This window comes from Micromys minutus, assembly GCF_963924665.1.
Source record: "Micromys minutus genome assembly, chromosome: 20".
In the NCBI taxonomy this organism is placed as follows: Eukaryota; Metazoa; Chordata; class Mammalia; order Rodentia; family Muridae; genus Micromys; species Micromys minutus.
In genome coordinates this window covers 28,450,694-28,477,202 of record NC_137955.1, presented here as the reverse complement: position 1 = coordinate 28,477,202, position 26,509 = coordinate 28,450,694, and the positions used below count along the sequence as shown (strand labels likewise).

Below are 26,509 nucleotides of genomic sequence, written 5' to 3'. Positions count from 1 at the left end.
TATGAACTTAAGTCTTTATTTCCATATTTCACTGTAGTGCTGTGACAACAAAACGACACCTGTGCACCAGGGCACACACATTGCAGGGATGTGACTCCTCATTACACCACTGCTGGGCGTTAGCATTCTGTATACGACATAAGCATGAAGGATGGCCACGTCAAACACAGGCATGGAGGATGGCCATGCCAAATAATTTTCTGTTTTTTTTTTCCCTTAGATAATCTTACTTTTTTAAATCATTAATACTTTATCAATCTCACAGTTAATAGACCTATAAATGATCTGGGTGATAAAATGTGCGGGGATCATTCAACTGTGTTATACTGTAGAAGCTGCTAGAGTAATTGCACACACATCAATAGGAACTGTCACATAGTTAGGGCTAGTTATTGTTAGTTGCACAATGATAAAGTTCTTTTGAAAACAATAGCCCACTTTCATGTGATGAATTCCCTTTCCACTTGTACAGAAGAAAAAGTATTCAGAAAGTTATTTTTGGCCTTGCTATGTCAAAAAGTCAACTGTACAAAGATCTACGTGTTAAACCTAAAATTATTATTTTAAATGTCTATTAAAAACAAAAGTCATGCATTTTTTTATCAATTATGCAGAGGCTTTAAAACTGTTGCAAGACCATATAATATATATTAGCTTTTATACTGCTACTGTACTACTAACAGCAAACTTGATTAGATTAACGAATTTGTCTTAATTACACCTTTATATATCACACTAGATAGACAAATGCCACAAGATCTGCAGAAACACCTAGTTCTGAGCACTCAAATGGCAGGGTAGCTTTTTGTATTGTAATCCTTCACATACAGAGTAACAAAGGAAAAAAGGCTGCAGTTTCACGTTACAAAAAACACACTGCTGTGAAGTATTAAGGGGTAAAGGACATCATCTATAACACAAAGTAACTAGTGTCAAAGCAAACAAAACGTCTAAATAAAAGTATCAAAATACACAGAGCAACTGAAGCACAAATCCTGCATTAAATACAGTAAAGATTTAATAACACAATGCGCTAGTTAATAAAAGACACAAAAACACAGGGGGCAACGGCAACCAGTCAATAAAATAATGGGGGAAAATGGGGAACCACTATATTTCCCCTAGTCAAATTTATTTTCTGATGTCTTTCCATCCATATAATACCCGACACTGTACAATAAGTTTTTAATATCATAGAAAAACTTGGTTCTTCTATGAAACTCTTTATAGTGATAAACTTTTAAAGTAGACATTATTATGAATGGAAAACAGCCAATAAACCGGCACCTATTTTAACACTGAAGATTTACACAAACTTTTTAAAAGTTATCATAATCCTTTTTGTCTTTTTTCCCCTCAGCTTCAAATCCATCCACACCATCACTGTCCCTTCTTCGCTTCCTGTTGTTATGGATGTTAAAGCGTTGATTCATTTGTGGTAATGGATCCATTCCCAGAACTTTGTGTATCTGACGGAATGCAAGGAGTCTCAATGCAAACTGCAAACAGAGTTAGAGTATACAATTAATTTAAGTCAAAACACTCTAAAAATCTGTGCTTTATATTTAGTCATTTATTTACTTGTGGGCACATGAATGCCATGGCCAGAGTACAGGTTGGGGTCATTCCTTTGACTGCAGAGAGTTATCTCACAGGTACAGAAGCAAAACATTTCTTATTAAGTTTACCTCTCTATAAAAAAACATAAGGAAAAAAAAACCCAATATAATGGAAGAAATATTCTGAATGGGTTGTTTTACCACCAGTAATTAATCAGAAGAGACATATACTATGTCCTGATACTCTTTGTGTGTGTGTGTGGGGGGGGCTTTTTTGTGTGCTTATTTGCTTTTCAAATCATTAAGCTAGAAGATATCAACCTTTAAATAAATTTGGTCTATTTATAAGGGTGGTGATAGTGGTGGAAAGAGGTCAGTGGTTAGAACCACTTGTTGCTCCTACAGGAGCCAGGCTCAAGTCACTACCCAGGAAAGCCAAAGCTATATAGAGAGAAACCCTATCTCACATCTCCTACCCCAAAGGCAAAATACCCGATTCTTACGCATAACCTATTTTTAACCAGGGGGAAATGAGCACACTTCTTTAGTGACTTAATGGCCTTAAAGAGTTTATACAGTATTTTCAATATATAAACCTTACATTTAACTCTAACCTAAAAAAAAAGAAAAAAAAAAAAAAGCCTGTCTTTTAATGTTAAGAGTACTTTGTAGACTTTTGATGTCTCTTTAAGGTCTTTTGCTGTCTCTTTAAGTCATTTAACCCACTTATATATCTAATTTTTAAGAGAATAATCAGCCATCTCAAAACCATTTTGTTGATGATTTGTCCTTTCTCACTGAAGTAGGACATTTATTAAATATAAATTTTCTTATTTATTTAATAGTCCAGTATCAGTTTTTTTGACTCGAAAGGTTTTTATGTGCCACAATTATACTGTGAGAGAGAGAATATGAATCTATCCATATATTCTTTATGACTATGTAGACCAGACTGGCCTTGAAAGCAAAGATCCATCTAAGAACTACATAGTGAGACCCTGGCTCACAAGCAAGCAAACAACCTTCTATAGATTTCCTAACCCGATGCTAGATGGTAGCTTCCACTACAGACTTGTAGCTTCCTGTGCTACTGTGTTTAGATTTTACTCAGTTACAATTCCTTTAACACCTCTCCCCAATTTGGGCAGGCAGCATTGGGCTATACAATCCAAGGTCTTAATTATCTAGACAAGCTTGTCACTGAGCCACATGCTACCTTGGTTTGGATATATTTCTAATGTGGTACATTAGAGAATTTTGCCATATAAGTGGGTATTTATTAGTAACAAAAATTAGAGGATTCACACCAATTATTCCTAAAATTTTGGAATTGAAAAAAAAAAAAAAGGATTTCTGAGTATGTGTGAGTGCCTGCCTGATGCCAAAGGAAGTCAAAAGAGGATGTTGGAACCCCTAGAAATATTTATGAATGGATGTGAGCTGCTACGCAGATGCCAGGAAGCAAACCTGGGTCCTCTGTAGGAATAGCAAACGCCGTTTCTCTAGCCTCAATCTTGGGATTGACAGCACCAAATACTTTAGTGTTTATTTTTGCAGCGCTGAGACAGAGCCTGCGGGAGGAGGGAACTTTGTGTATGTCAGGCAAGACATAAGCATTGAGCTATCTATATCTGTACCTCTTAAGGATCACTGAATGATCTATTTCTCTTTGGGGTAGACTGGTTGGGAAAGAAGAGATTAGCTTTGTAAATGTTACCTCGAAAAGGTACTTAATTACCTTGATTAGGTAATTAATGAGGCATTTAGTTGTTTTTTCGTGGTATTTAAGGACAAACACAAAATTATACAATAATCAGATTCATCCACATTAAGTAAATATTTAAAATCTTACCAGTGAATTCCAAGTTAAGGTAAATCATTTTTGTTTGAGTTTCTAGAGAGAGAGAGGATTTCACTGCTTAGCCCTGTTGTGCCCTGAATTAATAGAGACCCACTTGCCTCCATCTCCTGAGTTTGGGATTAAATGAGAGTTCCATACCACCTCTGGCAAGGTAAGTCTGTCTTGTTTTGTTTTTTTTCCAGACAGGGTTTTGTAGCCTTAGCTATCCTGGAACTCAGAGGTCTGCCTGCCTGTTTCCTGAATGCTAGAATTAAAGGCCCGTGTCACCACCACTGGGCAGTAAATCTTTTTTTTTTCAGCCTTTATATTTTAATATGTCTGAAACCGCCCAAGGTCTGGCCCACTCCCTAACCTCCACGTGGCTAATCCACCCTCTGATATCCCCATTATTATTTACTAAAATCTGTATTCTATCTTTGCTGCCCTAAACCCAGGCCATCAGCCTTCTTGGACTGGGATCCTCTTACTCCTACGTGGCTGTTATGTTCTCTGTCCTGAGCTTCTCAGGTGTGGCATATTGGTGTTCCTTCTCCCAACATGGCAGATTTCCTCCCTTTTAAAAAAAAATATGTAATTTATTTAATGTATGTGAGTACACTGTAGCTGTCTTCAGACACACCAGAAGAGGGCATCAGATCTCATTACAGATGGTTGTGAGCCACCATGTGGTTGCTGGGATTTGAACTCAGGACCTCTGGACGAGCAGTCAGTGATCTTAACCATTGAGCCATCTCTCCAGCCCACAGTAAATCTTTTTAATAACCTTTTTAAAGGCTTACTTGCCAAGTTAAGTATCACAATGACTAGTATAGTTATTACATGTAAAGAAACAATTATAAAACCCTTATAGGATTTTATACTGCCTTAGGAACAGTAATCCAACAAGAATTCAATTACCTGTGCACTGGATGTAATGTCTTCACGCTGTTGGTCAGTCATTGTTGCCAAAGTATCAAAGGGATCCTTTTCACAAGGATCCAGAAGTCCAGGGCTGCCTACAATCATTGCAGAGATAAAAGCATTAGTAGTATTATCTACTTGGGAAAGTAAGCCTTTTTTTTTTTTTTAAAGTAAAGAAATAAACTTAATTTTACTTAATAAAACACTTACCTTTGAGAATAATCCCTGAAGAAATGCACTCAAATACTCTTCTCAGGGCATCGCCAGGGCTCTGAGGACTGGAAGCACTGCTAATTGCTTTCTCTACCAGTAACTCCATAGCCTAAAATCAAAAACATACAATAAGTCCAACAGCTTAAAGACCATTTTTTAAACACCACCAAAATGATGGGTATTCTTTTCTCTTTTTTAAAAGATTTATTTATTTATTATATATAAGTACACTGTAGCTGTTTTCAGACACACTAGAAGAGGGCATCAGATCTCATTACAGATGGTTGTGAGCCACCATGTGGTTGCTGGGAATTGAACTCAGGACCTTTGGAAGAGCAGTTGGTGCTCTTAACCACTGATCCATCTCTTCAGCCCCGATAGGTACATTCTTAAGTGTTGATAAGGTTTTAAAGATTATGAAGTTATGATAAATTAAGGCAGTGAGCCAGCCAGTGAAGTGGATCAGTGGGTAGAGCTCTAGCTAGTGAGCCTGATGGAACTCCACAGCAGAGAGCTGACACAGCCACACAACACTCTGGTGGAACCTTCAAGGCAGAAAGAACTGACTTCTTTAACTTGTTCTAATTCATTCTCTCTCCCTCCCCCTCCAACTCCCCAACACACACACACACACACACACACACACACACACAGAGTAATTTTTATAATATAAAAATATACAAATTAAATAAAAGCATGAGATTTCATGCCTTTCATATTATCTCTTTGGAGGATGAAATAGAATTATTTAAGCCCATGAGTCCAGTCTGGGCAACATAGTGTTACCTCAATAAAACAAAACAAACAAACCCACCAAACAAATAAACTTACTAGCCTCTAGGGCAGGGGGGAGAATTTCTGTGAGTTTGAAGCCAGTGTACCTTACACAATGAGCTTCAGGGATAAATAGAACTACAGAGAGAATCTATCTCAGAAGAAGCTAACAAGTAAACTCAAGGCAGTAGGATCAGAAGTTCAAGGCAAATATGATACAACTGTCAAAAAAACCCAGGAACTTAAAACTTTTTACATCTTAAGCTATGTACCTAAAAAATGACCAGAATACTGAAAACATAGAATATTGTTTCAAGGAATTTGAGCAGGCCAACATTCCATTAATATTTCAATTCTGTGTTTTTTTTTTTTAAAATTGAGGATCTCACTTTGCACCTCAAGGCTAACTTAGAACCCACTATACATCTCATGAATGCTTTGATCTCAGCAGGTCTGCTTTGATTCTTGTGACCTGGACTACAGTATAAGCCTTCACTCCAGCCTGTTTCTAATTCTGAGACATAGTCATACTAAGCAGCCCAAGCCTACCTGAGATCTTCTTCCTCCTCAGCTTATTTAAATGCTGAGACTACACAGCTCTGAGCTATCCCATCAGAGTTATAGACAATTGTGAACTGTAGAGGTAGGTGCTGGAAACAGAATTCAGGTCAACTAATTGCTAAGCAATCTCTCTAAGGCCCACTGTAGTTTTTATTTAAAATTTAAATAGGAATTACAGAACCTATCAAATGACTCTGCAAGGCATGGCAATTGCTGTCAAGCCTGACAACCTGAGTTTGAACCCCTGTACTCATGGTCCAGGAGAGAACAGATTCCTGCCTACAGAGACATGCACACTGCTCAAAACAAAATCAAACACAGGAGTGCAATAAATAGGAGCTCAAAAACAATTCAAAGAAACCAGAAATTTGTAATTACAATGAAATCCTAAAATGATTTAGAAGGTGGAAAAACTTATGTTCAGTTATACAATAAAAATAAAAAAGATCCTGATAGGGCTGAGAAATGGTTTAGTGGTTAAGAACATTTGTTGCTCTTGCAGAAGACCCATGTTTGATTCCCAGTACCCACAGGGTGGCTCCCAGCTATCTAACTCCAGTCTACCATGTGGGTACTGGGAATCAAACATGGGTCCAAGGGCTCTGACCCCCTATTTTGACCTCAGTTACCAGGCACACATATGATGCATACACACATGAAGACAAAATATTCATACACACAAAATAAATATAAAAACAGAAAAATAAAAGCCAGAGGTAAGACTGTGTCAGACCAATCTTAAGGTACAGAATCAAATTTCAAGATCTCTTGTTCCTCCAAAATGTAATAAAAAAATGTTACAATGCACATGCTACTTACTTTTTCTGAGCAAAAATGTAATAGCATGTATCAAACAAAAAATATCTGTTTGGATGAGTTTAACTTCTAAGAATTGTAACAACCTAATGCTAACTCTAAGAGAACTCAATGACTACATGAAGCTAACAAAGGGAAGTCAAAGTTCAGCTAAATAGGAAGATCCCAAGGCTACTTACTATATAACAAGCTAAAACCAAAACACTGTGGACCTGTGAAGGGTGGAGTAAAAATGGCTCCCATCGACTCTTCATTTGAATGTTTGGTCCTCAGTTGGTGGAAGTGAAAACTGTTAGTAGGTGTGACCTTGTTGAAAGAGGTAGGTCACTGAGGGTGGGCTTTAAGGTTTCAAAAGCTCATGCCATTTCCAATAAGCTCTCTTTCCTCTTGCTTGTGGAGCAGATTTAAGCTCTTAGTACTGTTCAAGTGTCAGGCCAGCCCACTACCATTCTCCCCACCATGAGGGTCATTGGAATCTAATCGCCTAAAATCATGAGTTCCCAGTAAATTCTTCAATCACTTGTCTCAGTCATAGTTTCTCTTCACAGCAACAGAAAAGTTACTAGAGTTGGTTCAGAGAGCAGGCCAGAATGGTGTAAAAGATCAATTGTTCTATTTTTGGAACAATGTAGAAGACTTTGGACTAGGAAAGCAGTAGAATGATATAAACAGGGCTTAACAGCTCATCCTAGTAGGAGCCTGGAAGGCAATAGTGCTGAGAACCATATGGACTACAGAGGCCTAGCTCAAGAGGTCTTTGATGGAAACAGTATTAGCAATTGGACTAGAGACCATTCTTTTGATGTTTTGGTAAAATATGAGCCTGGTTTTCACTCTTGTTTAAGAATCAGCCTAAGACGAAATTGAAGAGTTAAGGACTAATTTCAGCGGCAAAGGAGGTTTCAAGATAGTCTCTGTCATGTGGTTATTAGTAACCACTCTTAGGCAGGTCTACAGTGAAAAAGAGCATCAGGAAATCTGACGTTGAAGCCTAGTTTGTGCTCAAAGTTATAAGGAGAAATGGAATTAGTGAGTGGTGTCCTTAGGGTCAGACCCCATCAAGCGAATCCTGTGGTTTGTCAAAAGAAATGGCCCAAGTCAGTGGTTCTCATCATGCTGTGGTAGGTGATTCCCTTCCGTAACATTTTCATTGTGTCATAACTGTAATTTTGCTACTATTATAAATTGTAATGTAAGTGTATGATAAGCAGGCTATCTGATGTGCAAGCCCGGTGAAAGGGTCATTCAGACCTCCAAAGGGGTCTTACTTAACCCAAGGGTTGAGAATTGCTGCATTAAGGAATTACCAGTTCCAAATGAGAAACAACAAAGGAAACTTTATGCAAATATAATTCAAAGAGGGGACCAGATTTCATCCCAAGTGGGAAAAAGAACTTGGCAGCATTGCCACATTGTTCTGGCTTCAGAACCATGAAGGATATAATATTACAGGGTTGTAGAATCTTTTTCCTCTGCTAATGAAAGCCACTGAGTCCAGGTGTGTGCCAAAGGAAGGAGTACCTGCACGAAGGCCCAGAAAAACACTGCATAAAGCTATGGGATGCCTACCAAGGAGTGCTGCATACAGGGAGTGGAACCAGGCTAAGAGAGAGGTCTGTGGCAGTCATCAAAACTGGAAGGAAGGAGCACTCTAAGCCCTTTGACATCACACAGACCTACAGGATTTAGAATTTGTACTGCAGGGTTCTAGTCTTCCTTTTTGGTCAAGGATACCCCCTTACCAAGCCCTTGGAAAGGTGCTGTACATTCTGTCCCACTGTATACTGTTAGTATACAACTTGCTATTTAGTTTTGTTTTTGCAGGATTTACAACTAAGAGATTGAGATGAGTCTCAAAAGAGACATTAAACTTTAAAAACTGAGACTGAAGAAATCTGGGGACTTTTGAAGTTACAATTCATTCTGGATTATGGTATGGCCATACCCCAATGAAGGCAGGAAGTGGAATGTGGCAGTTTGAATGAGAATGGTCCATACAGGCTTATATATTTGGCAAAATGCTTTGGAAGGATTAGAAGTGTGGCCTTATTGGAGGAGGTGTGTGATTGGGGGTGGGTTTTGAGGTTTTAAAAGGCCACCCTATTACCAGTTAGCTCTCTCTGACGGTTGGTTGTTGTCTCGACAAGAAAGCTCGTAGCTACTGTTCTAGCACGATGCCTGCCTGCCTGCCTGCCACTATTCTGCCATAATGGTTTTGATTAACCCTCTGAAGGTGCACCTGAGCCCCCAATAAACTCTCCCCTATAAGTTGCTCTGGTCATGGTGTCTCTTTTACAACAATAAAAAAAAGCAATTAATAAATAAGTAATAAACAGCAAAGAATGGGACAAAGCTGAAAACAAAATTAAGCCTTTTTCTGTGCACATAGTAAAGAGGCAAAAAAGATGAAAACAACAGAAAAGACAGTAATGTCAGATAAAGTTAATTTGAATAGGATAACTGTCTCCATATAAAGGCCATTCTAATTAGAAATAACAACAAAAACAAAACAAAACGAAAAACTTTTCTTTCCTTGGTTAAAAAAGAAAAAAAATTCTGCAAGATAAAAAGTTTCTCAGAAAAGACATAGCATTCATCTTCAATTCATTTATGCATTTTTGGTTGACTTAATTTTTGGACAAAAGGTCTTTCAAACAATGTACTCATAATTTCCTTCCTCAAGCTTCCCCAGTGTTGAGGTCACAGGAATGTCTACTCAGAATTTACAGATAATTCAGCCACACAAGTAACAAACACTTGATTCCCTTCCTCTCCCTCAGTAAAACACTGCAGCTCTTCTTCTTACTTATTTCTTCACCCATTCCTCTTAGAAATAAAACAAACAAATAAATAAATGAAACTTGGAACAGAATATTTTAGGAGTTTGAGGAGTATACTAAGTAGGTAACTTGTAGTTCTAAAAGTGTATGTAATTTAATGGGGAAAACAAAACAAATATTAATTCCTCTGAATCTTAAGTCCAAGATTTTTTTAAAAAAGATTTATTTATTGTATGTGAGTACACTGTAGCTGTCTTCAGACAGACCAGAAGAGGGCATCAGGTCCCATTACAGATGGTTGTGAGTCACCATTTGGTTGCTGGGATTTGAACTCAGGAGCCATCTCTCCAGCTCCAAGATTTTTTAAAAGCATGTAATTCTTAAACACAGAACAAAACAAAACAAACAAACAAAAAGATAACCTTGTCTATTTAACTTTCAATAACCTAACTTTGAAATCAACAGGCTCAATTATATCTCTGAATTTTTATTATTCAAGAACACTTTGCCTTTAATAAAGGCAGTGAGTCTTTCTTTGTTTAAGACAGGCTCTCACACTTTGTAAGCCTACATGTGACTGGGCTTCAACACTTTCATTATCACACTTCCTTGAGAAAGGGTCTCTTCACTGAACCTGGAGCTAGGAACAATCCTCCTACCCGTCTTGGCCACGGCAGGACTAAGGCTAAAGCAAGACCAGAGTTTTACCATTTTATGTGTGAGTTCTGGGGAACTTAAGCCCAAAAGCTTGTGTAGCTGCGCTGTTAGACAACCCATTATAATTCTTTTGTTTTTTAAAAATGAGCAAACCATCCTGATTTTTTTAACCACCATCCATTCACTCACACAACTCTCCGTGTGCTGCTGTACTCCTCTGTGCATCATGGTGTGCACACAAAGGCCAAAGGACAAGTTTCAGAGGTCAGTTTTCTCCTTCTACCATAGGGATGGAACTCAGGCTCGATAGCAAATGCCTTTGCCCACTAAGGTATTTTACCAGCCCAGGCATAATTTTTAAATTAGTAAATCCTAAGAAAGTGTAAGTATTTTCAAATCTCTCAAATTTGTTATCAAACAGAAAAATATAACATGTAAATGAAAACATAGGACAAATGAAATCAGAGGACAAAGAATACCAGAGAACGATGTTCTAATACGCATTCTTCACACTGTGCTGTCACGGCTACTTACCCAGCTAGGAAAGTCAGACCAAGTTGGAACTCGTTGACAAAGATCTCGGAGAATACGTATGATAATCACACAGGACTGTAGGCCATTAGCTCTAGCCTTGAGGGCAACACAAAAACCAACTGAATTAATCTTGGAAATATTAAAAATATCCCTTGATGAAAAAAAGTTAAAATACCACTGTTCAATGGAAGCTCAGATTAAAAATAAAAATAATTATATTTAAATTGGTTTCAATGAGCTGCCATTTACAGCAATATTTTATGCCAGAGTTAGTATTTAAAAGCTAGTGTTTAGGTCAAAGTAAACAGATTATACAAGAATAATATTTCTTGATCCCCTGTGAACCTTGACCTGTATTCATACAAAACAGTAAACTGAAAAAAATCTGCCTAAATTAGAAATAAAAAGGAAAAGTAAAGAGCTAAAAAATGTGTCTAGGGACTGAAAGGTTAAGGAAATCTGTTTGGTTTCCTCTCTGTGCCTTTGCATGTCTGCAAAGTCACTAAACCAAGCAGCTGCTTCCTCCCCTTTCATTCCCTACACTTATTAACTTAAGAGAAAGAAGGGGAAAAATCTTAAAACTATACACAAAGCTTTAAACACATATTCCATTATTTAAAGCAAAGTTAATCTGCAGCCTTATGGAATATAAGGTATATACAAAAACGTGTGATGTTCCTAAACAAGTCAACTTTAAATATAGCCACTAGAAATAAAAAAACCCAGACTATAAACACCCCCAAACCTGTTTATTGTCAAATAGTAACCGCAAAATGCAGATTGTTATACTCAGCTTTCTATAACTTATTTTCTGAGATTTAATTTAAAATAGCGTTGTTTAGACAATTGTTTGAAATGTTTAAGCATAGTTAAACATGTTGTACTGAACTACTCTCTCATAAGGCTACAAGAAAAAAGTAAAATGATGTTCCGAACCTGGAACCACTTAGCGTGGCGTAGAGCAGCCAGAGCGTCAAGGCATTTTTGCCTGTCCAAGACGTCCGGTGGGTCTTTCACCATACCCGAGGTTACATCTAAAATGGATTGAATTGGCAAAATGCAGTGAGGAATGGGTGTTTGACCAGGTGAGCAAGACACTTCCTTAAGGCAGCATCAGTGTCACGTGAGCCATTTGAGAGCTTTTCAGTTAAATTCATTCAGGGAGTAATTTTAACAAATTTACATAATAAATATGAAGAACAAAAAGAGAATTAAGATAAACTCTTCAGTGATATAGTAATTTTCTGGAAATAGAAGCCTTTCTCAGCAAAATGAAATCTAAAGGAAAGATTATTGGACACAGCGCACCAGCACAAAGAAGACAAAGACAAAAGGGAACACAAAAATCCACCTTAAATGGGAATGTACAAAAAACTACCAAGTTGGTAAAGTATCCTATATTATTCTGGGGATAATATAAGAAAAAACTTAAATAAATATGGAATGATCAATACAACAGTTAAAAGGGAGAAAAAAGAGAACAAAGGACCAAAATGAGGTTAATTTCTGAGAATTCAGTTCTTGATGTTCAATAGAAGAACTTTAGCATGTAGTAAGGGAATACAAAATACCTTCTAAAATGAAAAGCTGTCATTAAAAGTATCCCAAACGGGAAGCGGAGAGAAACAATGAGTAAAGCAGAAGGCTACAGGAACTAGCACAGTTAAATTTAAGTACAGAAAAGAAGCCATAAGCAGAACCCTTTGATGGTAACTATGTAGGGTCTTTTAAGTTGGTTAAAAATGTGTTATAGCAAACTTGAGAAAATAGGAAATCAGGACAGGAAATTAAGTTTACGTTAATAAAGGCTAGTTTACATTAATAATTCATTCACAAAAGTAAAAATCCAAAGGCCAGCTACATGTTTATTATTATAAATATGTATTATAAATATTTATTATAAAATAATACTTCCAACAATCTAATTCACACTTGCCATCAACTTTATATTTTGCTTCTGGCTTTTGGAACAAGGTACCTGTAGTTCAGGTCGGCCTTGAACTCAAAGTTTATTGTCCTCCCTCAGCATCTGAAAGCTGGGATTAAAAGTGTGAGCCATCATGCCTGGTTTATAGTGAATGTATTTTTTAAATTCAAGAAACTGGGCTAGGGAGATGGCTCACTGGTTAAGAGCACTGACTGCTCTTCCAGAGGTCCTGAGTTCAATTCCCAGCAACCACACGGTAGCTCACAACCATCTGTGATGAGATCTGATGCCCTCTTCTGGTGTGTCTCAAGATAGCTACAGTGTACTCATATATATAAATAAATCTTTAAAAAAGCAATCTATTGAGTTAACCAGTAGCTAGAGAGCACAAAAACTATGACACATTTAGGATACAATAATTTATTGAGTATTTCAAACAACTAAGAGAGACAAAGAAGAAATATGAAATATAGTAAGAGTAAAAGCTGTGTAAAGCACTTGAAATTTTGTATTTTACACATTTAAAAACTGACTTTATTAAAATTCATGTGTCATTGTAGGTTCTCAGAATCTAAAAGACATCAGATCCCCTGGGACAGGAGTATTGTTGGTTGTGGGCTGCCTGACCATGGGTGCTGGGAATTGAACTGAAGTCCTCTCTCTGTAAGAGCAACAAGTTCTCTTAATCAATAAGCCATCTCTCCAGCTCAAGAATTTAGAAATCTTAAAAGATAAGTTGTCATTATTCTGAGAAGATGAAATATGAAAAGGTACCTAAAAATGAGATGAAAAAAAAAAAGGACAAAGAAAGGATAGCCACCTTACCTGTAAAAGGAAAAAACCCACCCCCTCTACTTTAGTCTCAAAAACATACAGAATATGGGAAATGATCTGACTATTGCTCTTATTTACAGCATTGTTAAAGCCAGGAGTACTCTGTACTACGCCGTATCTCAAAAATTTTATAAATTCTGCCAATATGCAGGAAATTTTTGTACAAAAGCATAACTTTGTAAATTTTAATCTATAATACAAATTCAATGATGACAAAAAACCTGTTCCAGGTTAAAAACAAATAAGAGCTACAAGTAGAGAATTTTTATTAAATTTAGAGTGTGGATTTTTGTACCCATTTTTATGTTCTAAGTAGATTAACCCCTTAGATATATTGTGCTAAATCATACTTGTTCCCTAATAGTCAAAACAAAAATCTGTTAATTTATAAAAACAAAATACAAATTCTTTTCCTACATGAATGTATTTCATGAATTATAAGGGGTTAATCACCAATTAGAAGACATGCTGTGTCCACACTATTTTATGATTAAAAGTTAATAGGAATATATTAATTTTAATTAACATGGTTATATAAAATATAATTCACTCAACTATTTAAAAACTAGTGTGAACACTGCTCATTTCTAGAAGAGACAAAAGACAAACGAAATAGTCACACAAAAGACAAAAAAATGCCAGACTCTGCATCCAAAATCCCCCTTAATCAAATGGCAGATGTGACACTGAGCTTTTGAAAACCTTGGTCAAAAATCCTTCCGATGTCTTGGCAGCAACCCCTGACAGGAATCAATCCCTTCTGCTAGAAGGCTTTGGACCGGGCCTGATAAGCTACAGGTAGAAAAAAACACACATAATACTTGATTTGCTGCAGAAAAGACTCTGTAGCAATGGTTAGAGCATTCTCAACATTTCAAGCTAAATTCAATTAAATGTTTACTGCATGTTAACTGTCAAACACAGTACCAGGAAAGAGATCTGTTATGTGTTTAACAGTTATTTCAACAATTTAGTCATTTCTTTTATTAAATGATTTTCACATCAAACAGGACCATTACACATTAAAGAGGCTATCACACTATGTGGAAATATAATAATAGTTAAGTCTCAGGATTTATAACAGTTCTTCCGGCAAAGCCTTCCTTACACCCTGTACTAACTCCCCAAAGCAAGCTATAGGCTTTAAATGATTTTAAGACACAGAGCATCGGGAGCTGCAGTGAGAGAGAATACATACCGATATTCTGCAGCTAGAAAAAAGCAATCTTCATGACAAAGCTAAAAACATGGGCTTACTGCAGTTATCTGCAGCAAGGAACACTCTTATCAACGTTTCTACACTTTTGTATATCCAACTTTCCAGCTCAGTGTCTTGAAGCAAAATCTTTCGATTTTAAGCTGACCATTTCCCTTATGATCATATTTTTAAAATTCAGAATTGTAATTCTATCTCAGTCTGGGTCAGACAAAAATGTAATTTTGTTTCCTTTAGAAAGGGTATGTTAAAGGATTTACTTCAAATATGGCACTATGAACTTATAAAATGGCTTGGGAATGAACTGAGGTTAAATACACGGACACATTCTGAAATTAAGCTAAATGGTTACATGAGCATAATTTTACATTAATTATAGCAACATTTGTTTATAATATATCATACTAGATTTTTAAAAACTTAAGTAAAGGATCATATGCTACATACAACTTGGCCAAATTGATTCAGGAACTACTTCCTTAATCAACATGGACAGCCAGACCTCGAGACGAATTCATGTTCATACAAATGATCCTTTACATAAAACTCAAGAGTTTTTAGAATGCAAAGCTTAAGATACAACATAAGAAATGCTAATATGTTACACATGTAATATACAAAATCAGACAAGTCTCCCAATGAAATTTTGACTAAAATATTCTTTTTTTGGGTCATGGAAAGCCCATTTTCTTAGAAATAATTGCTTTGTCTTAAGAAAACAAATTTATAATAGTAATTGATAATCTTTCTCTCCTCCGCGTGTACTACAAAGAGTGTAAAATTTAATTCTATTTTCAACAACTTAAGATGAATAAAAATAAGATGAAAGGAAACAAAGTAAATTTTATCTGACCCATAAACAAGAGAACCAACATTACTGCAGACACTGATCATGCTTTTGGCTTAAGAGCTTTGGAAGCTTTGGAAATGTTACAGAGTAGTCCCTAAAGCAACATTGCTGGCACCAGTAGTGTTTCACAGTCTACAAATGCAAATTCAGTTAAAAAAAAAAAACCAAACAAACCAAAGCCCAAAACAAAACTGTACTGTACTATAACTCACTTATTCACATCATTCGTTAAGAGCTCTAGCATGATATGCAGGCCAAATGCCCAAATCTGTGTGCATCAGCATGTTCTGCGTTTAATGAAATTACACAAAACCAAAGAGCAACCTCAGAGAACTAGAAATGTTTACTTCAGGACAGGCCAGATCCATGACTATATATGTAAAAATTGTAAGTATTGTTTGCCAATTTGAGAAATCTTTTTCATCAAGACAATGCAAGACCAAAGTTGTCTTAGTAAAAGTTAAATTGTGGCCCCTAGTTATTAACAAGCATTTAAAACTTGTAAATGTATCAACTATGCAAAAAAATTTTTTTGAAGTTTATTTTCCAGAAATCTGAGGTCCGCAAGAAAAGAAAGAAAAAATATATCAAGAAAACCAATCACATGATATAAATGTTTTCTATAATAGTACATCACTAAGAAGAGCATTCACTTTGTCAGAAATGATCTAAAGCAAAACTAATTTCTGAGTAAGTTAAATCTATAAAATTCATATGTAATGCCAGCATGTTGCCTTCTAGGGCTTAATGCCATCATAAAGGGTAGGTAAATGGAAAACAAAAAGGTAACAAAAAAGTAGAATGTTTAATTGGCTTTCCAACCTCCTTCCCTCATGTTCTCTTCTCGAATAATTGGAGATGTCAGGGTGATAGTCACTTGCATTTTGGGCTCCACACACGAGTTCAAAATTATCGCTGCCTCAGACACAGCACATTTTATGTCATACTTCTCAGGACTTATAACCTATATAATGAAGATAAGAAATTATTTAAATCTTATGCATTAAAAGACAAATACAAATTATTGTGACTTCAGTTTATTGATCACGCTACAAATACTGTATTCTCTACCCTCTAAACACACACGTCAGACCACCCTTACCACTTACCTTTTGCCTCTCCTTGTTTTCAGAATTCTTGTGGAGCTATTATTTCCCACTCTTTTAAAACTTTTTTGTTGTTTTAGTTTTTTGTACATGGGAGTTTAACCTGCATCTGTGAATGTGCATCATGTGCCTGTCTGGTGCCCACATGGGAAGAAGAGAGCTCAGATCCTCTGGAGTTATAGATGGCTGTGAGTCATCATGTGTTTTAAACTGATCATTCCATTATTGTTAATAGGAGTTATTTGTATATGTATATGTATGTCTCCTTTAAAAAACTTATATACTTATAAACTTTCAAGGAAAGTAAAATAAATATGTGTACCTCAAAGAGCCCAATTCAGCTGTTCCCACAGTTTGTTCTCTGTGACTAAAATTTATTGCTTATTCAGAAACAGTAATTAACAGGATCTACTGCAACTTGGTAGACATGTATTCAGCTTCGGTATATATAACAAATAAAGCCTCTATACAGAAATTACAGGAGCTGGAGATATAGCTCAGTTGATGAAACCATCTGGTGTGTGAAAAGCTCAGGGTTTGAACAGGAATATCTGTCCACCCCCATCAATGAAAACAAGATAGAAGCATAAAATTTTATACAGTAATATTTTTAGCCTCAAATAATTGTACCTGACTTTACTTGTGATATTGTACTTAACACATACAGGGTTGCTAAAGAATAAGCTTTAAAAATAAAGAAGAAGGAGAGAGATTTCAATGCACATGCATTTTACATATGCCATAGTGCAAGACTGGAGCCAGAGGACAACTTGCAATAGTTCTTTCTACCAAGTAGATCCTGAGAAGTGTGAACTGTGAACTCAGGCCATCATAAAGGGACCACCAGATTAGCTTTTTAAGTACTTTGATACTATTTAAACATTAATGACAATGATTAATTTATTTTACCTGTTCTCTCTCTCTCTCTCTCTCTCTCTCTCTCTCTCTCTCTCTCTCTCTCTCTCTCTCTCACACACACACACACACACACAGTAAGAGCAAGTTTGCCTTTTATTAACTGTTAATTATTTAATACTTTTAATTATTCTCTTTTCTAGAAAGTTATTGCATTGGTTATATATTTGTGCACCACGTATGTGCCTGGTGCTTGTGAAGTCAGCGGGTTTTGGAGCCCTATAACTGAAGTTCTGGCTGGTTGTAAGCAGATATATAGGTCCTGGGACTCAAGACTCAGGTCCTCTGTAAGAACAATAAATGTTTATAACTGCTGAGCCATCTCAACAGCCCCTCACTGAAACACTTTATTCTATGGTCTTTTTCTATGTGTGTGACTTGAGTATATATGGCGATTTGAATATGTAAACCATGACATGGATAAGGTCAGAAGACAACTTTAACATCAGCTCTCTCTTTTACACAGCTTCTGGGAATCAAACTCAAGTCATCAGACTCTGAAGGCAAGCACCATCGCTCATGAAGACACCTGAGTATTTCTCTCCTTCTAGTATAAACACATGCCCGATTAGTGTCAAGCTGTTACTTAAAATTTTCTGATTTTTTTCTCCTAAAGCTTATCTGTCACTATCCTTGCCCCTTTCACTGTTCTACCCACATCAACGAAGAAAAAGAAGCTAGAATAATCTAGTTGAAAAGATTCATTTTCAATTTTTGGAACAATTTTAATATAAAAAAGAAGTTTAAGTGTCAATGCTAAATTCAATATGGCTTAAGCAACAGACTTCACTGTCCCTTTTGTGTTGCTCTACTGTGATCAAGTACAATTCTGAATTACTACTGTAGAATCCAGCAAAACATCAATTTCTAAATTTGGATATATATATAAATCAATAAAATTGTTAGGTTTTGTTTGCTTTTTGAGACAAGTTCTCATGTGGCCCAGGCTGGACTCAATTACATCTCTGAACTCATGATCTTCCTGCCTCTACACTTCCTATGTGCTATATCATAGGCATGCACCCCCATATTAGCTTCTGAAATCCCATCTTTAGAAAAAGTTTTCTTAAGAATGTTCTATTACTTGTACATTGTCACAATTTATTGGAGACAAGAAGCTTAAATAATAGTTATTGTGTAAATGTGTATTCAGGATGTATCTGTGAGCATGCATGCACGCGCACACACACACATATCTGAGGACAAGTTTGTGGAGTTCTCCCTTCTACTTTTATGTGGGTTCTGAAAATTAAATTCCCATTTTTCAAAAATTTAAAGTACTTTTAACTGCTTAACCATCTTGCTGTCAAGAGGCAGTATTTCCTAGCATTATAAATATTTAGAAAACTAATAAATATGACAGTTATCTCTTCATCTATGGTCTCACTAATTTTAGTTACTTGTCTATGGTCAATTACAATCAGAAAATATTAAGTGGAAAGGCACACAAATAAACAATTCATACATCTTAAACTGAATGCTGTTTGCAATAGCATGATTAAAACCTAGAGCTACCCTGCCCACTCTGGCCTGCTTTGTGAATCATCCCTTCTCAATCCATTACCTAGATGAACTATTACTGATATAGCACCACTACGTGTGTAAGTGACTATTATATTATTACACTAAAAAAACAGCAGGAGGAGCAATGCTGGCATTCAACCACAACAAACAGAAGCTTTACTGAAAGTGTCAAAGGTCTAGGCCTGAGGAGAGATGGGATGAGAAATACTACTTGGTGATACAGCACCTATTTAGAAGGCCCAAAGTCTTCGGTTTATAATAGACAATATCCCCTGGGTTTGGGATAAGAACGTGCTGAGGTTGCAGTTGCTTAGACATATGGTATAGAATTTGTTGCTAATCTACTATGCTCAACTGTAAATATTTGCTTAATTTATTAGCACTGTATCCTAGATATACATACGTGAGTATGAAAAACATGACATACAAACTGTTTGAGGTTTCAGGCATCCTAGGGCTTCAGAGAATCTCCAAAAATCTTTCCAAGGGTACAGAGAGACTATCATATTAATAATAAAACCAGACAAATTCAAGTAATACATACTCTTAATTAGATTAAAACACACATTCAACTAAAAGATTCATGAATTAAAAGAAAAAAATTAAACCTTTTATACATAAGCTTGCCTTCCTTCCTTCCCTCCCTCCCTTCCTACACCCATTTAGAAAAAGCATGACACTTGAGATGGCTCAGTGGGTAAAAAGCACTTGCTACCAAGCTTGATGATCTGAGTTCGATCCCTGGAAACCACAGAGAAGGAGGGAACTGACTCACAGATACTGTCCTCAGACTGCTGTACACATATTATAAATGTGCATACACACTAAATAAAGTATGGGGAAAAAAAGTCATTTTCTGCTATGTCTTTTCATGAGTTCAATTTTGGAGAAACAGGGCATATGCTTACAATGTCCATTTTAAAATAAATTAGTATCCTGCCAAATTACTAGCATTGCAGATCCCCAAAAGATGAAGCAGAGAACATTCAGTTTCATCAATTCACACAATTAAATGGGGGGGGGGGGGGGGAGTGTAGAAACCAAACAAAAAACCCAAAAAACCAATCCAACCCAACCTTTTCATTATAGAAAGCTAAGCCAAAAATTAAAAGGCTGGCTGAGGTTTAAACTGAAGCACAGTTAGTCCTGCCAAAAACTTCTGATCTGGACAAAGGGTAAATTTAACACTTCCATAATACTTACAGCAAGCTGTTTGGGTAGGTTTTCTGCAATACGGCTTAATAATGACTTTGAAGGTTTTTCTGAGCACAGCAAAACAAGGTTGACATTTCTGTCTCCACGGAGAAGTAATCCTTTTGCCAATACTCCTACTCGCAACACCCCTTTCAGAGCTCTGTAGCAAAATCAACTTATATTAAAACATGATATTCTTCAACTAGAACTGTAATTTCCTCCCTATGTAATAGTAAACTAAATGACTTTTGCACAATTAAAATTTTCTTCAACTACACTGACAGACTATACACCATTTAAATAAATAATATACATTAAAATAAATGTGTGAAGGCTCACTGGCTAACAATGATTGTTGCTGAGGAGCAGGGTTTCAAATCCCAGTTTCCCCATAGCAATCTGTATGTGATACTGCCAACACTTGCAACTCTAGCTCCACGTGACAGATGCCCTCTTCTGTTCTCCATAGACACACGTGTGTACGCATCCACGTAGACACAAATAAAAATAAATCTTTTAAAACTCAAGGTCTAAGCTTATACAAGGACAAATGTTGTCTATCTTACAGAATCTCACTATAGCATAGTCTGCTTTCAAACTCGTTACCTTCTTGCTTCTGCTCCCTGTGTACTTACTTGCTTTAATGTGTGAGCCCAAATACCTAGCCCCTTGTGTTTTATTTTACAGGTCTAAATTGTAAGAGAAATGTTAATACAAAATATATTCCCAAGGGGGAAAGAGAAAAATCAGAAAATCATAATGAAATGTAACATGAAATATGTCGAAGCTTGGCTAATTTATGCTTTATGGTCAATGTTTTTAAAAATCAGTGAAAACACAGACAAATAAGTGACAGATAGAACTTAAGTAAAACCAGGAAAGAACAGCTAGATAAAACTGAAAAGCTATATAAAGGCTGCTTTGAAACATCGAATATGTTTTTGCAATAACACTTAGTATGTTTTAAAAATCAACAATAAAAACTGGGTAGTAGAAATGTACAGTACTCATTTTAGCAAAACTACAAGTAGAGTTAACATGTATGGACTAATACCAACATCCTCCTCAACTTTTATGTATATGTGTATGGCTGCCATGTGTGTTCAGACCCAGAAGCCAGAAGAAGACATCCGATTTCCTGGAGCTGGAGTTACTAATGGTTGTGAGCTGTCTGACGTGGGTACTAGGAACCAAATGAACCTGGTGCTCTAGAACTAGACCAGCAAACATCCTTAGGGCTGAGTTATCTCACCAGTTACTAATCTTTACCATAAAATGTCCATGAAAGGATATAAAGTATTTTGTAAACACACCTGTCTTTACCTCCCTCTTTCTTATCATCTCCCTCTTTGTTCTTGCTCTTCTCATGTTCAGACAAACTGTCTGAAACAAGCTTTAGAGCACGTTCAGTGATAGAAACAATTTTCTGAACTGCTTGTAACTCTTCTTCAGTTGGATAAATAGTTGCATGCTTTGTCATTACATATCGGTCATCAGATGAGTCAGGGCGACGTAAGGGCTACAGAGAGGGAAAAGGTTATTTTTCTAAATAAAACAAAATTATACATTTTCAATTATATAGTTGCTAGCTTTACAATAAAAAAGGAAATTGAGCAAACTGCCCACTTAAATTTTTTTCTTTTTCAATAAAATGAAAGCTCAAGCATCTGTTCCTAAAGCAAAATTGTTATACACATACATGTGTGTGTATATATGTATTTATGTATAAAACCTAAATAGGTAAAAACCTATTTTTGTAGCACTATACTCAAAAATAATTACCAAATGCTAGTGCTCTACTTTTGATGCATTCTCTCCTTGTAAATATTTTCTAGTGATCTGAAACTCACCTTGCTTTTAGTAACACTAATAAATTTACACATAATTGCTCAGACACTGTAATGGCAGATGAGAAAGAATAGGTAACAGAGTTACCCTTAACATTAAAAGCTCTTTCCACTCGAAGGAAAAATAAAGATAAGTAAAGTTTCTTATGTATAAAATATTTATGAAAAAGTAGGTCTTCACCCACATTTTACCAAGTTTTGTAAATAAAGAAGAACAAAGGAAACTTGACCAAGTCCTTATGTAAAAAGACATTAATTAGTCTTAAGAATCTTTAAGGACTAAAAATATAATCAAGATAAAAACTGATGACATTATTAAATCTAAAAATCAGCTCATAAAACATCATCTAATGTGGAAGAAGGCTTAAATTTTCATCCCTTAAATAAGCAAAGCAGATAACTCACTGCAGGACCCTGTGGCTGCGGAGGCATGCCTGGTCGGACTCCCAAAAGACCTAATGGGCCCGGAGGACCATGAGGATAGCCTCCATCAGGCATTCGTCGGCGATCATCCCAATGATGCTGTTCTTCCTCCATTCTTCTCCAGTACATGTCTTCTTCATAACGTCTGACGCATGAAAACAAATAAACCCCACAGCTTAAGAACTTTCATCGACAACTACATAAAATGCCATTCTGAAAAAAGTAACAAGCACAGCAATGACTCAGCAGAAACAGGTGCTTGCACCAGACTGATGACCCGATAGTTGCCCTTTGACCTCTGTTCCTAAGCAGTGGCATATATGCCTGTAACCACTGTTACAATGGCATATAAAGACACAAAATAAAAAAATATGTCTAAAAATGTTCATCCAAAATCCCTTTAGTACCTTTACCCTATTTCCATTATTTAATTTTCATTGAGAAGTACACTAAGTAAAAACTAGAGACAACAATAAGAAAAGAATAAAACTTCACACCTGAAAAATAACAGAAAACAGACACCTGAGCTTATTCTAATTATTTAACCTAATGACTGTAAATGCAAATACCTACAACTAAGGATGCCCAACTGATAACATATATGCAAGAACCACATCATACACAGTATTTTCAGGCATTTATTTCATGTCCTCAAAGAAATGAACTTACTTTTAGTATACTTTTTGACTTAAAATTTTTTTCTAATGTGTGTACATTCGTGTTTGTGAGCATGACACAGTGTGTGCATACACTATGGTATCCATATGCAAGTCAGAGGATGACCTTTAGTACTGGTCCCCTCTTTCCACCTTGAGACATCCTATCATGTTTTTGGTGTGTATATGAGTGAGTGAGTTATGCGTGTGTTGCTGCTGCACATGCCAGGTTAGCTTGCCCACAGGTTTCTGAGAATTCTCCAGTCTCTACTTCCCACAGATATGAACTATCAGGTCCAGCTTTACAAAGGTTCTGGAAATCCAATTTGTATAATAAGTACTTTATCCAAAGTCCTATCTTCCCAGCCTGAATGTTGTTTTCTTTGTTAAAACAGTAAAGCTCTATTTATAATATGGGCAGTATAAAATATTTCTCTGCTACAAAGACTTTATAGTAAACGGAATTGTGGTAGCAACCAATAATTTCATTGTTAGGAAAACACAAGGGCAATGACAAATTATAACAAAAGTAGAAAGCATATCTTTAGCTAGAGATGTCTTTGGCCCAGTTCCTAATAAGTGTTTGCAAGGAATAAAAGTTGTATTGCTAAAGACATCCAAATAATTGTGAAACCTCATGGCTGTTGGTTCAATAAAAACTACTCTGAATAGTAAATAAAACACTTAAGAGTGCTTGCTTTGGCAGCACATATACTAAAATTAGAATGATAGAGAAGATGAGCATGACCCTTGAGCAAGGATGACAGGCAAACTTGTGAAGCATTCCATAGACTTCAGAAGATGCTTATCTACCACACAGCCTCTCTTTCACTGGTAACAGTTTCAGATCTGATTTCTGTCTGTCTTGGTTCTAAATTTTACTTTTAATTTCAATAGCTATTTCAAAGGAATCAACGTAGCAATAAGGCTATTCTTATAAATCTGTCTAAAATAATAAAAAAGGTGTGTATTTATTGATTGCCACTATAAAAACCACCAATATTTCAGGGAATAAGCAGTATATTTTAATTTTAGGTCATCTGAGGACCAGTACAATACATCAATGTTACTTAGATCTTTAGGGGGGAAAAAAAGAGAATAGAAAAATAGCTCAAAAGATCTAGAAAATCATGCTTGTTATTGCTAAAAATTGTTTACATAATATAAGGACAGAAGTTTAATTATTATCTATAAACTCATGATCAGCATTTGAAAATATCTCCAAGTATCAAGTAGGTACTTAAGATAATCATTTAATATATGAATATAAAAAGCTATATGATCTAGTCATAGAAAGAATTCGTAATACATTACAAAAAAACAAATTGAAAAAGAATATAATTAATTAATTAAATTAAAGATTTATTTATTTATTATATATAAGTACACTATAGTTGTCTTCAGACACACCAGAAGAGGGCGTCAGATCTCATTACAGATGGTTGTGAGCCACCATGTGGTTGCTGGGATTTGAACTCAAGACCTTTGAAAGAGCAGTCTGTGCTCTTAACCACTGAGCCATCTCTCCAGTCCCGATTTATTTTTATTATACATAAAAAATGTTATCTATTACTGAAACCTAAAGATAGCACACAGTAAAAGTATGAATAAGTAGCTTTATAATAAAATATTTTAGAAGATTTTAAGTTCCAAATATAAGCTTGGGTTATACACTAAGAGTCTATCTCAAAATCCATGAAGAGATTAAAAAAAAATACAGCCTCTGTAAACATACATATACATCTATATACATAATAAAAAAATCTTAAAAAATCCAAAAATATTGTATGAACACTTGAAATACCAGTGTTGGGATGGGTGTTTGTGAGGATAGAATAACGGACTTGCTGGTCACCAAGTTTACTTCTTGGTTCTGTGAGTGATCTGCCTCAAGGAAGTAAGCCAGAGAGTGACGGCCTCTGACTTTATGTGCATAAACATACATGTTGTATATGCACATCGATCTATACCACACACATTCTCTCTCTCCCCAGCTTAGAAACACTGAAATTCAAAGACGCCAGATACAAAAGATAGTGTATGTATGATTCAATCATTTAAAACTGATTTCATTTATAAAATCTATAGAATTTATGAGGATGACAAGTAGATTTATAAAGATGGCTTTATGGTACTGAGATGGGACAGGAAACATGAAAGACATTGGGAATGATTATTAATGGGATTGTGATTTTTTTTTTTTTAAAAGGAGTGATGAAATATTCCAAAACTGATGGTGGCAACTGGTTTACAACTTGGTGTATATACTAGCATCTTGTAATTCAATTATACAATTTAAATTATTATTTGCTGGTTTTTGTCATCAAAGTATGACCTTTCTTCATATAGTGCATGTGTTTGTCTGTAATTTCTTCATATACTTAATATATAATACCTTTTATCGCTTTTTTTTCCATGGAGACAGTCTTGTATGGCTTTGAACTCACATTCTTTTGCTGGGATTAAAAGTGTGAGCCACCTGCACAAAAATCCTCACTACCAGGGTAACAATCAAATACACATATGCTTTGTATTCTAATGTCTATCCTTGAAAGATCTTCGTGAACACTGAAAGCAAATAAGTGAGTCTGAATGTTGAGCCTGTACTCACACAGTAAGGTCTTTTTAAAGGCAGGAGAACCACTTACTGTAGAGCTCCAAGTTAAAAACATACCTTATTTCCATCCTCCAGCGTTCCTCTTCCTCTCGTCTCCGCCAATATTCCTCCTTCTGCATTTGCTTTCTCATTTTCTCTTCTTGAATCTTTCTTGCACGAATACTGGGCTTCACTTCTACTTGCAAATCTGGATTTACTTTTTTCTGTTAACACCAAGAATACATTTTTAAAAAGGAGCAGGCGCCTTCAACAAACAATTCATTAAAAACAGTTTATTTTTGTATTTATTGTGTGTGCATGTGTAGAGCGCAGAGGATAACTTCGATAAGTAAGTTTCTCCTTTCACCCTGTGGATCCCAGGCATCACTTTCAGGTTTTCAGACAGGTTCCAAGTGGCTTTACCTGTCCCAAACCATTTTTAATCACAGCTTTACAGTCTCTCACCAGAGGCTTATGTTACAAATTTCATGTCATAGATATGTATTGATTTCTTGTTTTTATTTGTGGGACAGGGTCTCATGTAAATCAGGTTGGCTTCAAAATACTTATAAATGATGATGACCTCAAACTGTATAATTAGGTTGAAAATGAGAAAATATTTGTTGTAGGCTTAATTACTCATGCTCAAGAATATATAAAAACTATGTAACTTAGTGCTAACCTAAGAGGAAACCATAAAATCTTTGGAGGACTTTTCATTTTGCTTGTTAATAGATCATTGTAAGATATATGCCTTAAATGGTTT

General features: G+C 35.8%; 1 protein-coding gene across 5 annotated transcripts in view; it reads right to left on the bottom strand.

The window, feature by feature from the left end:
* The window catches only part of ZFR (zinc finger RNA binding protein), a 57,506-nt gene continuing 30,997 nt past the window's right edge, over positions 1-26,509 (bottom strand). For 4 of the 5 annotated variants that reach the window (XM_080933755.1, XM_080933757.1, XM_080933756.1 and 1 more), the window contains 10 exons: positions 25,822-25,967; positions 22,474-22,636; positions 21,535-21,740; positions 20,231-20,381; positions 16,305-16,446; positions 11,592-11,689; positions 10,656-10,751; positions 4,531-4,642; positions 4,318-4,415; positions 1-1,499 (listed from right to left, as the gene is read on the bottom strand). In XM_080933755.1, coding sequence (XP_080789881.1) covers positions 1,320-1,499; positions 4,318-4,415; positions 4,531-4,642; positions 10,656-10,751; positions 11,592-11,689; positions 16,305-16,446; positions 20,231-20,381; positions 21,535-21,740; positions 22,474-22,636; positions 25,822-25,967 — 1,392 coding nt within the window. In that variant the 3' untranslated portion in view covers positions 1-1,319. Of the gene's footprint in view, positions 1,500-4,317; positions 4,416-4,530; positions 4,643-10,655; positions 10,752-11,591; positions 11,690-16,304; positions 16,447-20,230; positions 20,382-21,534; positions 21,741-22,473; positions 22,637-25,821; positions 25,968-26,509 lie in introns of those variants that run through there. The other variant, XR_013975454.1, reaches the window with a different exon arrangement.